This window comes from Pantherophis guttatus, chromosome 1, assembly GCF_059756535.1.
Source record: "Pantherophis guttatus breed Tessera chromosome 1, ASM5975653v1, whole genome shotgun sequence".
Lineage (NCBI taxonomy): Eukaryota > Metazoa > Chordata > Lepidosauria > Squamata > Colubridae > Pantherophis > Pantherophis guttatus.
Window position 1 is genome coordinate 73,768,530 of NC_142063.1, and position 14,113 is coordinate 73,782,642.

Genomic DNA, 14,113 nt, shown 5'->3' on the forward strand with positions numbered 1-14,113 from the left:
TAAAAGAAAAAAAAAGGCCTACCTTTTCTTAATCCATCACTATTTCATGAGTGGACCAAACCCCTTTTTATAAATAAATTAAAAAAAAAAACCTGTATGTGGTGGTCACAGAGAGATCTGACAATGATGCAGAGATGTCATTTGAGTGGCCTAGATTTAATTTTTATTTTATTTCAAAGGAGTCTGTTTTGAAGGAAGTTACACCCAAGACATTTGAGGGAATTAATGCATTTTACAGGCTGATTTGCCAGGGTGAGAGGAACACCCAACAATTTCATTCAAAGTTCCCTTTTAGGACCGAATTGGTCTTGGATTCTGCAATCGGCTAAAGGGGATAAGAAGTATGATGTATCACAAACAGACGGGGACGGGTGCTAGGAGCCAAGTATTTTGCCTACTTTTATCTCTAGGTAATGTTGGACAGTATATGCTAGCAACAAACAGCTGACTGTTAATGTAACTGGCAGTAGATTACAGCAGATATAATTATTTTGGTAAATAGCTGGGCTGGGAATCCCCATTGCTAGCTCTTGGAAGATAACATAAACATCACTTAGAAAGCTGAGATTGCTGACGCAAAGCCCTTTTCTTGGCATTTCTTCATTGACCCAAGGTGTTCCTCTGCTTCTAATCAGCGTTTTGACTGCGAGCCTTCCTGATTAAGAGGCAGTCTTTGAAAGGGCTTCCTGTAGCGTTGTAGATGGTGGAAAGCTTGGCATTTGGGGGTAAACACAGAGCATGGAAATTCTGGAGCAAGCATTGACTTAAAAGTAAGTGGACTTATCCTTAAGTCTGGATGGAGCAAAGAACGAATATCCCATCCAACACTTTTTGGAAAGTCTTTTGAAAAGATCCTTTGAAGTGATGCATTCAGGACTACTATTGGCTGATTTACTTTTCTAAAACTAGCAATGCGCAAAACCTCTGAGTTCACTGCTATATGGTTATAAGAAAGAAAAAAAGAAAATTACGTAATATTTGAGTAATGATATAACGTTTATTTCCCTGTATATACATGTGTGCATGTGCCTGTGTGTGGTGTATAAATAAAGGCACTGACTAAACAAATTATAGTCTTTGTTCAGCAACTGCCTTATACAGAATGTTTGCAGTTATAATGGTGATGAAAAAATAATTTTGCAAGTAGTCCTCATTTTTATTACTGTCACAGGTTTATGAAGCAAAGAAAAGCTTCAAGTAAGATAATAAGTCCAATCAGTTTCACTTGGTAACTGCTTCACTTAAGGACCAAGCTCAGGTCCCAGCTGTGGTTGCTAAACAGGGTATTCTATTTTAATTCTACTGAATAGTCTTAAGCAAAGTATCCTATCAAGTATTTCAAGCATAGCATAAGCACCCCAGTCATGGGTTTCAACTGGTGTTACCACTGGTTCGCTTCGGGCTCGCCCTTTGCGCTTTGCACAGGCGCATTGAATTTCAGAACAGCTGAGGCACAGCAATCTGCTCTGCAACGCCTATCAGCTGGGCTAAAAATGAATGAATATAGGTAGGTATAGCGCTAGGGTGGGCAGGAGGGCCCAACTGACAGTCGGAGCGAACCGGTTCACTCTCACCTCACCATCTCCTCTACCGGCTTGCCTGAACTGGGGTGAACCGGTAGCAACCCACCACTGAAGCACCCTATTTATGAAATTAGGTTTTCAGCTTGCAGCCCATGTAGCATTGATGGCCCTTGATCTCTTAAGTTTACCAACTGACTTGCTTTGCAAGGGAACTATAATATCCCTCCCCTCTTCATTTCCCTTCATTATTATTCATTTTTACAATGTCAGACTTAAATAACAATATTTGGAATCCCCTTTGCATCTCTGATTAAAATCATTTTGCAGTACAATCTCTTGACAACAATTGCTTAAAAATATGTATAGTATATTCTGGTGTCCTGATTTTTTCATATCAGACTTCAGGTCAGGTCCGATTACAAATTTATATTGTTCCAGAATTTAAACCTGTCTTTAGGAACTACTTAACAATGACTTTGTTGCTAGATTAATTGCTTTATGGCAGACAAAAATAAGTCATCTAATACATAGAATATTTGCCTGAACACAGAAACCAAGCCTACAAATCTGAGACATTTTCCTCTTGCCATTTCTGGTCATCCGAGTCTTGGCCATTCTTTCAGGATTGAGACTGGAAGTCTTCATAGTTAGACAGCAATTCTGGTCTAAGCAGTGCTGGTTCCTATCTCACCAGCTATGTCTCTGTGTGCTTGTGTGTGTGTAATTTTAAAAAGATTGTTTACAATAGGGAAATAGAAAAGAGGGGGATATTATCACCTACAGTAACATTTTCATTATTTCCTGTAGGAGGGAGCCTACTATTTGGGCTCCAAATCAGGAAAGATTCAGCTTGAAAAACAACTCGAGAAGCAAGTGCCTTTATTTTTTAAAACGTTTTTAGACTTACATTATTATCAGGGAATTGTCTTCTTGAGTCACGGCTTCACTTTAAAGTACTTTAGGGAAACCAGAAATTCTTGTGTTGTGAGTCAGTGTCATCTATTTCTTTAAAGGATGTAAAAGAACATAGTTGACAAAACACTCAGGAGAAAAGTCATGGCAAACTGCTTCTCCAGCGCTGCCAGGAAAACAAGAATTGAACTTGGCTGGAAAGACATTTTTCCCTTCATCAGGAGTAGGACTGATCTATGGGGCTGCTTGCTTCCGTGTGGCCAGCAGATAATAGGGAAGGAAGGAGATATGGAGAGAGTGCGCCAAGAGAAAGAATAAAATCGTGACAAACTAAAGTTCAGAAAGTGCTCTTTTAAAGCACCAGTCATAGAAACAGAGGGTTGAATGTCACGGGTGAGTGGACATCACTCATGCAATAAGCGTTTCCTTGCTTCACTACCCTGCAGTGGGCGCATAGCCTAAAAACCTGCTTCAGAGATTTTAGTATTTTCCTTTTTACAAAGGTGCTCCCAGCTCTTTGGTCTTATTTGTATGACATCCTTACCTGGGAAGAGTGTGTGTTGTAGAAACTCCCAAACTCTGGAAGTTTCTTGCCAATTAACCCAGATCAGTGGTGGGTTTCAATTTTTTTTACTACCAGGTGGCTTAGTGGGCGTGGCATGGCTTGGTGGGCATTGCAGGGGAAGGATACTGTGAAATCTCCATTCCCACCCCACTCCAGGGGCAAGTTACTGCAAAATACCCATTTCCTCCCAATCAGCTGGAACTTGGGAGGCAGAGAATAGATGGGGGCGGGCCCAGTCAGAATTTTTACTACCGGTTCTCCGAACTACTCAAAATTTCTGCTACCGGTTCTCCAGAACTGGTCAGAACCTGATGAAACCCACCTCTGACCCAGATGGTGTTAGATTTGTTCCCAACTGAACTGATCTTGTTTCGGCTAAACCAGTATTTTTAAAACTTGGACTCTTTAAGATATGTGAACTTCAACTCATGCTGGCAGGCACACTGTGGGAGCTGACCACACATCTTTGAAGAAGAAGAAGAAAAAAAACTGCACTAAACAAAGAATCTCCTGGGCTAGGTCCTCGTATCAGCTGCCCCTGATAGTCTTGACAGCCTTCTTTTCAACAGAACAGCAATGCAGATTTAGCTGGTGGCAAGTCGATCCGGTCATCCTGCTTCATGTGATGCCATAGGGCAGTGTTTCTCAACCTTGGTAGCTTGAAGATGGGTGGACTTCAACTCCCAAAATCCCCCAGCCAGCAGCGCTGGCTGGGGGATTCTGGGAGTTGAAGTCCACCCATCTTCAAGCTTCCAAGGTTGAGAAACACTGCCATAGGGAGAACGTGAGTGAAGTGACTGGGGAGGGGAATCCTTGGGCTGGCTCTGTTGTGAGAAGGGGACTTTGGTGATTTTTAAGAGCCAGTTACCCCACCATTAAATAGCAAGATGTCATTTAAGTGAGAGAAGGAACAGTGCTTTGAATTATTTGTGTTTACTGACTATAACCGAAGGCGGAATATCTTGGAAGAAAAAGAAACCCACTGGGGAAAATATCCAGAGCTTCAGCCTTGCAAAATCACCATGTTCTTTCGGGACAGGAGAATCTGGTTAAACAACTTTTGCATTTTAAAAGAGCGGCTACGTTTCTCCCCTCCCCTCTGCACACACTTTCTCTCCCCCCCCTCACACCCCACCCCAAAGACTTTTGCCTTAAATAGGTCACAGCAGTTCCTTGGAGACCTCGTGTTCCTTGGTGGAATTTTCCTTGCCATTCAAGTGCTCCTGAAAGGGCTGAGAATTAGGCTTGGGATTCACCCCCCCCCCAACCCCATCCTGCCTCTGTCTGTTTCCACAAAATCTCAAATGTTTATCCAGAAGAACTGCTGCCTCTGCTCTCTCCACTTAAAAGGATGGGCTGCCCCATCAAAGGAGGCTCTATTTCTGATTTAAGCCTCCCTGACAGGTAATCCAAAAATGGCAAGAAGTTTCCCCCCGCCCACCTTCATTTGCAATGTTAATAGCGATTTTGGTAGCCGTAGCAACAGTTGTGACTGAGAAAGAGAACAAGGGCCAGGGGAATGTTGTTAAAAGACTTTCTCTGGATCCTGTTTACATGAAAATGCTGCCTGTTGCCTCGAACACAAATTGTCTGTCACTGAACAAGGACGGTTCTTTACTGCGTTGGGTTAATGCTGAGTCATTGCCCCAGGTCCAATCTGCAATTAAATGCATATGGTACCAACATCCATACAGAGCTCTCGTGCTCTCCCCTCAAGCAATGTTCTCTGCATTTAAATCTAAGAGATCTGTGCAATTTTTATATTCTTTTTTAGTTGCTCAACATTGAAAGAAAGGGGAATAACCTTCAGCTTAAAACTGCAATTTGCAGTGATGCAGTAGATAACGTTAGGCTCTGGACTTGATCCTTTTACAGAAGCCTAGGGCCTATTTGACAGCCATAGGTTCTGATTCCATTTTGAGGCACCACAATTAACATTATTATTAATCAGGAAAAGATAATATGACCAATGGTCTGAACAGAACCTATTTTTATTGGGTTTATTCATTCTTTTCCTAAAGTGAAGAGTTTGGTAGAATATACAGGTAGTCCTTGATTTATGACCACAACTAGGATTGGAGTGTCAGTTGCTAAGTGATGCGGTTATTAAATGAATATCACCTGATTTTACAACTTTTTTGCCATGGATGACAGTGATTCATGTCATCATGGATGACATGAATCACTGTGATCATTAAGTGAATTTGGCTTCGCCCATTGACTTTGTTTGTTGGAAGTCCCCTGGAAAGATCTTAAATGGCAATCATGTGATCCCCTCCCCCATTGTATATATCTATGCGAAGCGCCCAAATTTTGATCCTGTGACTGTGGGAATATAGCAAGAGTTGTAAGTGTAAGAACCAATCATAAGTCACATTTTTAGTGCTGTAATTTTGAATAGCAGTGGTGGGTTGCTACCGGTTCTTGCGAACCGGTAGTGGTAATTTTGAGTAGTTCGGAGAAATGGTAAATACTACCTCTGCCTGGCCCCGCCCCCAATCTATTCACTGCCTCCCGAGACCCAGCTGATTGGCTAGAAGGAAAAAAACAGGGCTTACTTGACAAAGAAGAGAGAGAGAAAAAAAACAACACACCTTAGCTTTAAATTGAGAAGCCAAGAAGCCTCCCAACTGATCGGCTAGAACCGATCTGCTCCTTGTAAACCGCTCGGTGGTGGTAGATTGGCAATTGAGGTCAAGCTGCCTGAAAGTGGTTTCCAATGCTCTCGGTGGTGGCAGAGCAGCAAAAAACTGTTTAAACTCTTGCCGCGGCACTTCAAAGGGCCGCCCTAGAGCTGATCAGCGGTAAAAGGCAGTGTGGTGGTAGACCAGTAGATCAGTCCGAAAACAAATGGGTAGACCACTACAGCTCTGCAAGCAGTTAAAAGCCTGGTAGACCAGTACCTCTGCTAAATCCTAAAGAATTTTTTGTCACATGACCATCAAGCCACGCCCACAAAATAAGCCACACCCACAGAACCGGTAGTAAAAATTTTTAGAACCCACCCCTGTTGAATAGCTGTTAAATAAATGGTTGTAAATCAAAGACTACCTGTACTCTAAATATTCATAAGAGGAACTGGAAAACACTTGAACATGGTAATGCTATACAGTATTAAAACATTGTGATATACAACAAGTCTCTCTGGCTTATTTAACAAAAGACAATCCATTCTTTAAGAGACCCTTCCTTCAACATGGCATTTTCCAAATTTCTTGGGACTGTGACTTCCATAATTAATTGTTGATGTAGTCTGGAAATTCTGAGTTTGGGGACAGATGCTTGACCTACTTTCCAGTATGTTTCATTTAGTTGGACTGCACAGCACTTCAGTTCCAATCTTTAGATGATTCTTCCAAGCATATGGTTCCTGGAAAAAGATGTGGCTGTTTTAAATTGCTATACAAAGGTGTCATGTTCATGCTCTCATATGTTCTAAAAAATTTTTAGAGACTGCGTGAAAGCCTATATAAGTCCTGAACCAGAAATAGAAGAAACAAATCAACAATTTTCTTGTAATAGAAACTATATTTTCATCTGGACATCTCTGCTACAGGGGTGGGTTCTACTTACCTTTACTACTGGTTTGCAATGGGAGCACATGTGCTTGCTCACGCTTCTGCGCATGCACAGATCATCCATTATGACGTCCGGGTGGGTGGGCGGAGCCTCCCGCTGCTTTTACTACCGATTCGCAAGAAACAGACAGAACCGGGAGCAACCCACCACTGCTCTGCTATCACAGTACCTGATCGATGAGCCTTGCTTTTGCTATAAATCCCCATTAAATAAGTGATCCTGTTTTAACTATAGACCTGCAATATGAAATACATGAATACTCTAGTGAGCAGCGTTGCTGCAAGAGCTATAATACTGCATTTATGAAATGCTTTGAACATTCCAAGTCATTAGGCCTAGGAATTTGTTATTGTTAATAGTTGTACCATAGGAGCCTGGTGGTGCAGTGGACTAAACTACTGTTAAAGTAGTATTTAGCTGCCAGCTGCCTGCAATTACTGCGAGTTCAATTCTCACCAGGCTCAAGGTTGACTCAGCCTTCCATCCTTCCAAGGTAGGTAAAATGAGGACCCGGTTTGTGGGGGCAATAAGCTGACTTTGTATAAAATAGAACACCGCTTAGGGGGGGCCAAAAGCCCTACTAAGCAGGTATATACAAAAGTATGAAGGCTATTGCTTAAAAGCATTGTAAGCCACCCTGAGTCTCCGGAGAAGGGCGGCATATAAATCAAACTAATAAATAAATAAATAAATAAATAATAAAATCTAAGAATATGGATCTTTTTGGTGAAGTGTTGTTATAGTACATCACTTTCTCTCATTAAGCTGGTTAATTTTTGACATAGCAAGATTACACAATATTAAGTAATATGTCGAAGAACAATCTGGAGATGTTAATTAAATGGTAGCAATGCATGTGACTGTCATGTGCTTTGAATATCATGTTTATTTATTTATTTATTTATTATTATTTATTTATTAATCAAATTTCTATACCGCCCTACTCCCGAAGGACTCAGGGCGGTGAACAGCCAAGATAAAATACAGATAATACAAATATTTAAAAAATCCCTTAAAATTATTAAATATTTCAGCCGAAACACAGATTAAAACACCCAATTTATAAAATCACAAATTAAAAAATTTAAAAAATTTAAAAGATGGGAGTTAGGCCAGGCCAGCTTGCTGAAATAGAAAAGTTTTGAGAGCACGGCGAAACGTGCGCAAGTCCGGGATCTTCCGTATCTCTGGGGGGAGCTCGTTCCAGATGGTAGGTGCCCCCACAGAGAAGGCTCTCCCCCTGGGGGCCGCCAGTCGACACTGTTTGGCCGACGGCACCCTGAGGAGCCCCTCTCTATGGGAGCGTACTGGTCGGTGAGAGGCTATTGGTAGCAGAAGGCGGTCTCGTAGATACCCCGGTCCGATGCCATGGAGCGCTCTAAAGGTGGTAACCAAAACCTTGAAGCGCACCTGGAAGACCACCGGGAGCCAGTGCAGCGCATGTTAAACACACACTCTTCAAACTTGACTGGATTGACCAGACAATACCCAAATCTCAAGTTAAAATGAGAGAGGGGAGGAGGGAGAGGGAGGGAGAGAGGTGGGGAGAGAGAGAGCCCACAAATGTTTGAACAAGTCTTTATTGAACCAATAAAGGACATTCGACATCAACCAACAGGATTCAAGAATGTTTCTGATCACTTTCTTTATGCTCATGTTATTTAAAGAAAAGCTGTAGGATCACAAATGCCAGAGTCAAGCTTGAAAAAAATCTGGTAGTGATTGTAATCAAAACTGAAAGCTGGAAACTATACAGAAGTTGCTTCAGATCAGGAAAATAATGATATTAGTTCAAAAACATGGACTTTTTCTTCTTCTCTGGATTTCAGTATTCTGTTTTTCTGGTTGCTTCTGGTAACTGCTGAGGTGACTTACAGGGTAAAACTGGATAAAGCCATTTCAGCTTCATTGTGAAATGTATCTTTCCTCACTTTTATTGCTTGCAGTGCTGGGTTTATTCCTTCCCAATTACTACAGGGCTGCTCCTTTGGATCCATTTCTGAAATTGTGAGCAAATAAAACCAGTTCAATGACAATATCATGTACTGAGCTGAAATACTTTTAAGAACAAAATCCCTATCCAATTTTTAGGCAGTACATTTCTACAAGCAAATACGAGATTTTTTTGGCACAATTTTTAAAAAACAGTCACAATTTGAGGCAGTAGCAGAGTCTGTTTTCCGATGCCAGGTAATTTTGGCTGCCTGAAAAGTAGCTCCTTATCTTTCTTCTGCTTCTTATTGATGAATCATTACCAGTCTTTCAACAGCTTGATCAACTATTTCAGAGGCTTCTAGGCAACAAATTACCTGGCAGGGAATTTGCTTGGAAGTCTAATTTAAATTGACTAGACTTAAAATGACTCACAATTTTCCTATCTTGTTGGCTGTCTTCTCCAAGGCAATGAGAACCTCCTCTTCAATGATAAAAGGAGACGTTTCATTCCATGGGGGTGTGGGCTCTCAACTCCCTTTGAATGTATTAAAAATCATTTTGAGGTAGGATCATTCCCAGTGTAGTAGGAAAATGTTCTGCCATTTCAGCAATCCACCCAGTGCGTTCTATGGACAGTGGGGCCAGAATAAGGAAATTGCCGATTTCACTTGCTCGGCAAGAGAATGAGCCATTCCTCTGTCCATGAGCCAACCTTGAGTGGGTGTGGGCTGGTATGTCTCTGTTGAAATTAATGCAACACTGCTGATTTGTATCTGCTTAAGAGGTGAATCTAGGCATATTCTGCACGTATGTCAGCCCTTAGAGAATACAGGAGGACAGGCAAACAGCCCCGTCTGCTAATCTATCCAATCTATGCATTACGGATTTTCTAAAGGCAAAAGTATTTACTGAGTTTGGACAGAGCCAGGAGAGCTTAAAACAAACTGATATTGGAATCTTTCATCAAACTCTTCTGGAATAATAGTCAATATTGTATTATATAAATAGTGGCCAATCTCTTCCCGATCTTCTCTTTGTGTGGAAAATCACGTCAGACCTCCTTGATCGTTGGTGTAAGTTCTGTCAGTCATTCACAACTGGCCATAATATTATGTGCATCTGTGCTAAAATTCAGTTTATGAATTCCCTTTCTCTGTTTAGAAGAGAGCTTAAAGTACAGAACATGATTTGCTGTTAATAATGGCACTGCGAGGTGACACAGACCTCAGCAAACGTACTCATTTTGGATTTCTCCACCTGATCAAGCTGAACAAGCAAAGTTTTTCAAAGGACCCTACAGGGCAACATGTACTTAGGTGAACCAACTGCCTTTGTTTAGGAACAAAGCCTTGAGGTTTGTCAATAAAGCAAGTAAAGATGCAGTTTAAAAGAAGGGGAAGGGTGTGAAAGGGACTATAAGCCAACTAGCTGAGGCAGGGTGGAAGTTGAGAGAGGAAAATTGGGGAAACAGAAGGCAGGGAACCAATATGTGATTCTTTTTTAAAAAAAAACCAAGAAAAACATTTATTTTATTTGCTTGCAGTCAATAAAATAATATTTTCCATACAAGATGAAATAGATACAGTATTTGCAAAATATCAAGAGTTTAACCTGAAGTCTTTTTCAAGAATCAGGAATGATGTTTAGAGATACTTTTAGACCATAGATAATAAAATGTTTCAAATCTTATTGAGAGCCAGTTTGGCCTAGTGTTAAGGCACCAGGCTAGAAACTAGGAGACTGTGAGTTCTAGTCCCACCTTAGCCACAAGAAAGCCAGTTAGGCGACTTTGGGCCAGTCATTCTCTCTCAGTTTATCTCACTGTTGTGGGGCAAATAGGAGGAAGGAATATTAGATACTGTATGTTCACTGCTTTGAGTTATTTATAAAAAAATAATAGAAGTGGGATATAAATAAACAAATATTAGGAACAGCTCATACAGAGTCAGCTTGTACTTCCAATGAGGGTGTACCATTTTCTTTCAGATCCCAGCTTGAACCCAGAGATGGACAAAATGAACTCAATTTTTGCAATGGGACTTCCCTTCTTCCAACCTCTCATGACTAAATCCTTTGGAGCTTGGAAGATTCATGGGGAATGAGGGAAGGAAAAGACTACCTGGTGGATTTATAGGAGTCGTTTTGGGTTTATTTGATTGGGAATTTCATTTTTTATATATTGTATCTGTTAATCCTTATCTGGTGCCCAGAATCTCACTTATGAGATTGGCAACCACGTACATTTATTTCAATAAATAAATAAATAAATAAATAAATAAATAAATAAATAAATACCAAATTGAATTGGCTTCTGTGCATCAAAATGATTTTCTGCTTTCTCAGGACAATATATACTGCTCAAAAAAATAAAGGGAACACAAGCAGAAGACATCCGAGATCTGAATGAATGAAATAGCCTTATTAAATACTTTGTTCTTTTCATACAGTAGTTTATACACTGCTCAAACAACTAAAGGGAACACAAAACTACTGTATTAGTAGGTACGAACAAAGTATTTAATAAGGCTATGGATGTCTTCTGCTTGTATTCCCTTTATTTTTTTGAGCAGTGTAGTTATACTCCTCTGGCTGAGAGATTGGGAATGGCCCAAAGTCTCACAATCTATTTTATAGAATTGTTAGGAATTGCCTATCAACCTGAGCTCCAAGCATCAAGATGACTTAGAAATATAATAATAAATAAAAAATCTGGATGGCAACCATTATGATGGAGAAATATAAAATGCATGTTAACCTGGGAATGGTTGCATAACTGTTTTAGATGATTTGCCTAAATTTTCTATCCTAATCTTTACCTCAAATTTATTTTACTTTTATTGTTGCTATAAAAACATTTCAAAATTTAAGGAAAAACATTACCATTTTAAACATTACTTCATATTTGATATATTTCACCATTTGGAAGATAGCTGTTCTATCACTTAGAGTTTACGTATTTAAAAAATTGAAAAAAAAAACCCAGATAATTGTGATTGGATGAAAATTGTATAGTGATTTCTTTTACAATTTATATTTTTTTTTAAAAAAAAATGATTTATATGCCGCCCTTCTCCGGAGACTCAGGGCGGCTTACAGCGCGTTAAGCAATAGCCTTCATACTTTTGTATATTTTATACAAAGTCAGCTTATTGCCCCTACAAACTGGCTCCTCAATTTACCTACCTTAGAAAGGATGGAAGGCTGAGTCAACCTTGAGCCTGGCAAGATTCGAACTTACTTTAATTGCAGACAGCTGGTGTTAAATTACAGTGCTTTAGTCTGCAGAACTATCCAGGCTCCTGGATGTTGATACAAAAAGGAATAATCATCATGAACTTTAGATAAGATATACAATTTGTTTTACATTCTGGATTGGAATAGCCATATACAATGGAAACAATAATATGGGAGGCTTCATTACTGCTTAATGTTATCAATTAAGGATCCCTGTAAGAAGAACTGCTTTTCCAGAAGCAATTACTGTATCTTGTTCTAACAATCAACACACTTAAGTTGAGCCAAGAATACATCAGAGATAGGAAACACTTCTAACAACCTCTTTCTGTGAAGACTTTTGGTCATGAACAAAAGCTAATTTAGTTTATGAGGATTGAGCTTAATACAAAATGTCTTCAAGGAAAAAACAAACAAAGTCCGGTTGCTTTTTGAAAAGCATCTTTGAGACCTGGACGACTGAGAATCTTTATAGACACTGAGCTTAACACTTCTTCACGAAGAAAAGGGCTGCAATTAGAGAAGAAAATGGGCTCTGTAAATTTTGTAACCCTCCATAGTTACAAGAATTTGCCTCCTCCTTAGATCCTATAAACCCAGAACTTCTTGATGCTGCTTCCAACTGTGGTAGCCTTTTGAGAAAGGTATTCTAGTGTGAGCTTTTGTGTGCCACTATTTCTTCATTAATAACCAACAAAGGTTTATTTCATAGTACCTTTATTAGAATTTAAGATATCATAAGACTTTTCAGCATTCAAGAGACTGTTTGATCAAACTAAACAATCCATGTGGATCATTCTAGGCAATAGAACTAGGCCTCAGCTTTGCCCAGCTTGGAGTCTTCCAACGGTAGCAGCACTGCAACTCTCGATCCTAGCTTGGCACTGCCAATTTAGAAATAGTTTCTACAAACCAAGACATAATGACATTTTTCAGTTTCACTATTCAAATTCACAGGATTCTCTTGTGTATAGCACTAACTTATTTGGAACATTTATGGGATTATTGGAATTGGTGGGTTGGATGAGGGAATTTTCTTGTCTAACTGCTATTGGATTTGGTATAGCAATGAAGCAGAAGTGCAGGTTTTCAATTAAACAAGGCAAGCAATGGTGATAATCTGAATACTCAATCATCCTGCATGCACCCAATTCTAGCTTTAAACAGAACTAAACAGCGAAAAGTTTAATACTGATAGCAAGAGATGTTTGACTACTAAAATTACACTGAAATCTGGTTTTATCTTTTGTGACATTTATTATCTGATACCTTCATAGAGTTATTTTCTCTAATTTTACTGAGAAAAAACACTGAAATATCAGATAGAAAACAGGATAAAAAGAAATGTATATTTAGTGGTAACCTAACCTTTTTTCCCCATAAATTTTTATTGCTTTTAAAATAAGCAAAAGAAAAAAAGAAAAAGGAACAAAACACAAAAATACATATATTATAAAAGTGCTTAAAAAGTATGGGAAAACAATACAGCAAATAAAATAAAGTGTAATATGTTGTTAAAACAACAAACAGTTACAATTCTATATATAATTACCTAATTCAAACATTATTCTTACAGCATGATAATATAGCATCATTCAAAAGCATGATAATCATATATTCTATATACATATGCAAAAATACTTATATGATAATCATGCTTTTTAAAACGTATTGTATTTTATATAAATGATTTATATTTCCAATGTTGCAATATCTGTCTTTTAGCTGTAACAAGGGCACAGAAATCCATTTTTGTTGTCCGGTTGTCAAATTCCATATACCAGATATGTAAATCAAGACAATATTATTCTCTGAAAATTTTAGTTTTTGTTACACACTCACATTTATATAGTTCCTATAACCCTGGTTAATGGGAGAGCATCTTAATTTCTGTATCTAGAATGTCAATGGATCTTAACCCACAACCAAAAGTAATAAATATATAGAGAAAAGGATTGTCTAGGACAGCATTCTTGTTGGAGATGTAATAAGGCCAATGGTTCTTTAAAAGACATGTTTTTATGATGACCTATCCTAATAATTGTTTTGCTCACTTAACCATTATCTCATTCTTGTCTTGCATGTTGGTTTGTTAGAGTAAAATATGATCTATTTTATTTTATAAACAATTTATTTTATAAATTATTTCATAATTTTAATTTGATTTTAATTAATTTTAAAGTGATTTTAACTGTTTATGTAATTCTCTGTCGTTTTGTAAGCCGCCCTGAGATTCACGGGAGGAGGACTGCATATAAATTACATAAATAAATAAATAAATAAATAAATCTGCATTTCTCCTTATTGCTAAACAGGGCACTTATTTATGTTTGAATTTTGATTCCAGTTGAACAAGACACTTGAC

The 14,113-nt window shown here is 38.8% G+C and overlaps 1 protein-coding gene across 7 annotated transcripts in view; it reads right to left on the reverse strand.

Moving 5' to 3' along the window:
- RAD51B (RAD51 paralog B) overlaps positions 1–14,113 on the reverse strand; it is a 485,747-nt gene that overhangs the window by 140,311 nt on the left and 331,323 nt on the right. For 4 of the 7 annotated variants that reach the window (XM_087876340.1, XM_034417628.3, XM_087876357.1 and 1 more), the window contains one exon: positions 8,144–8,578. The exons of 1 other annotated variant lie outside the window; for it this stretch is intronic. In XM_087876340.1, coding sequence (XP_087732466.1) covers positions 8,451–8,578 — 128 coding nt within the window. In that variant the 3' untranslated portion in view covers positions 8,144–8,450. Of the gene's footprint in view, positions 1–4,970; positions 6,371–8,143; positions 8,579–12,448; positions 12,654–14,113 lie in introns of those variants that run through there. 2 more of the 7 variants (XM_087876346.1, XM_087876352.1) reach the window with 2 other exon arrangements.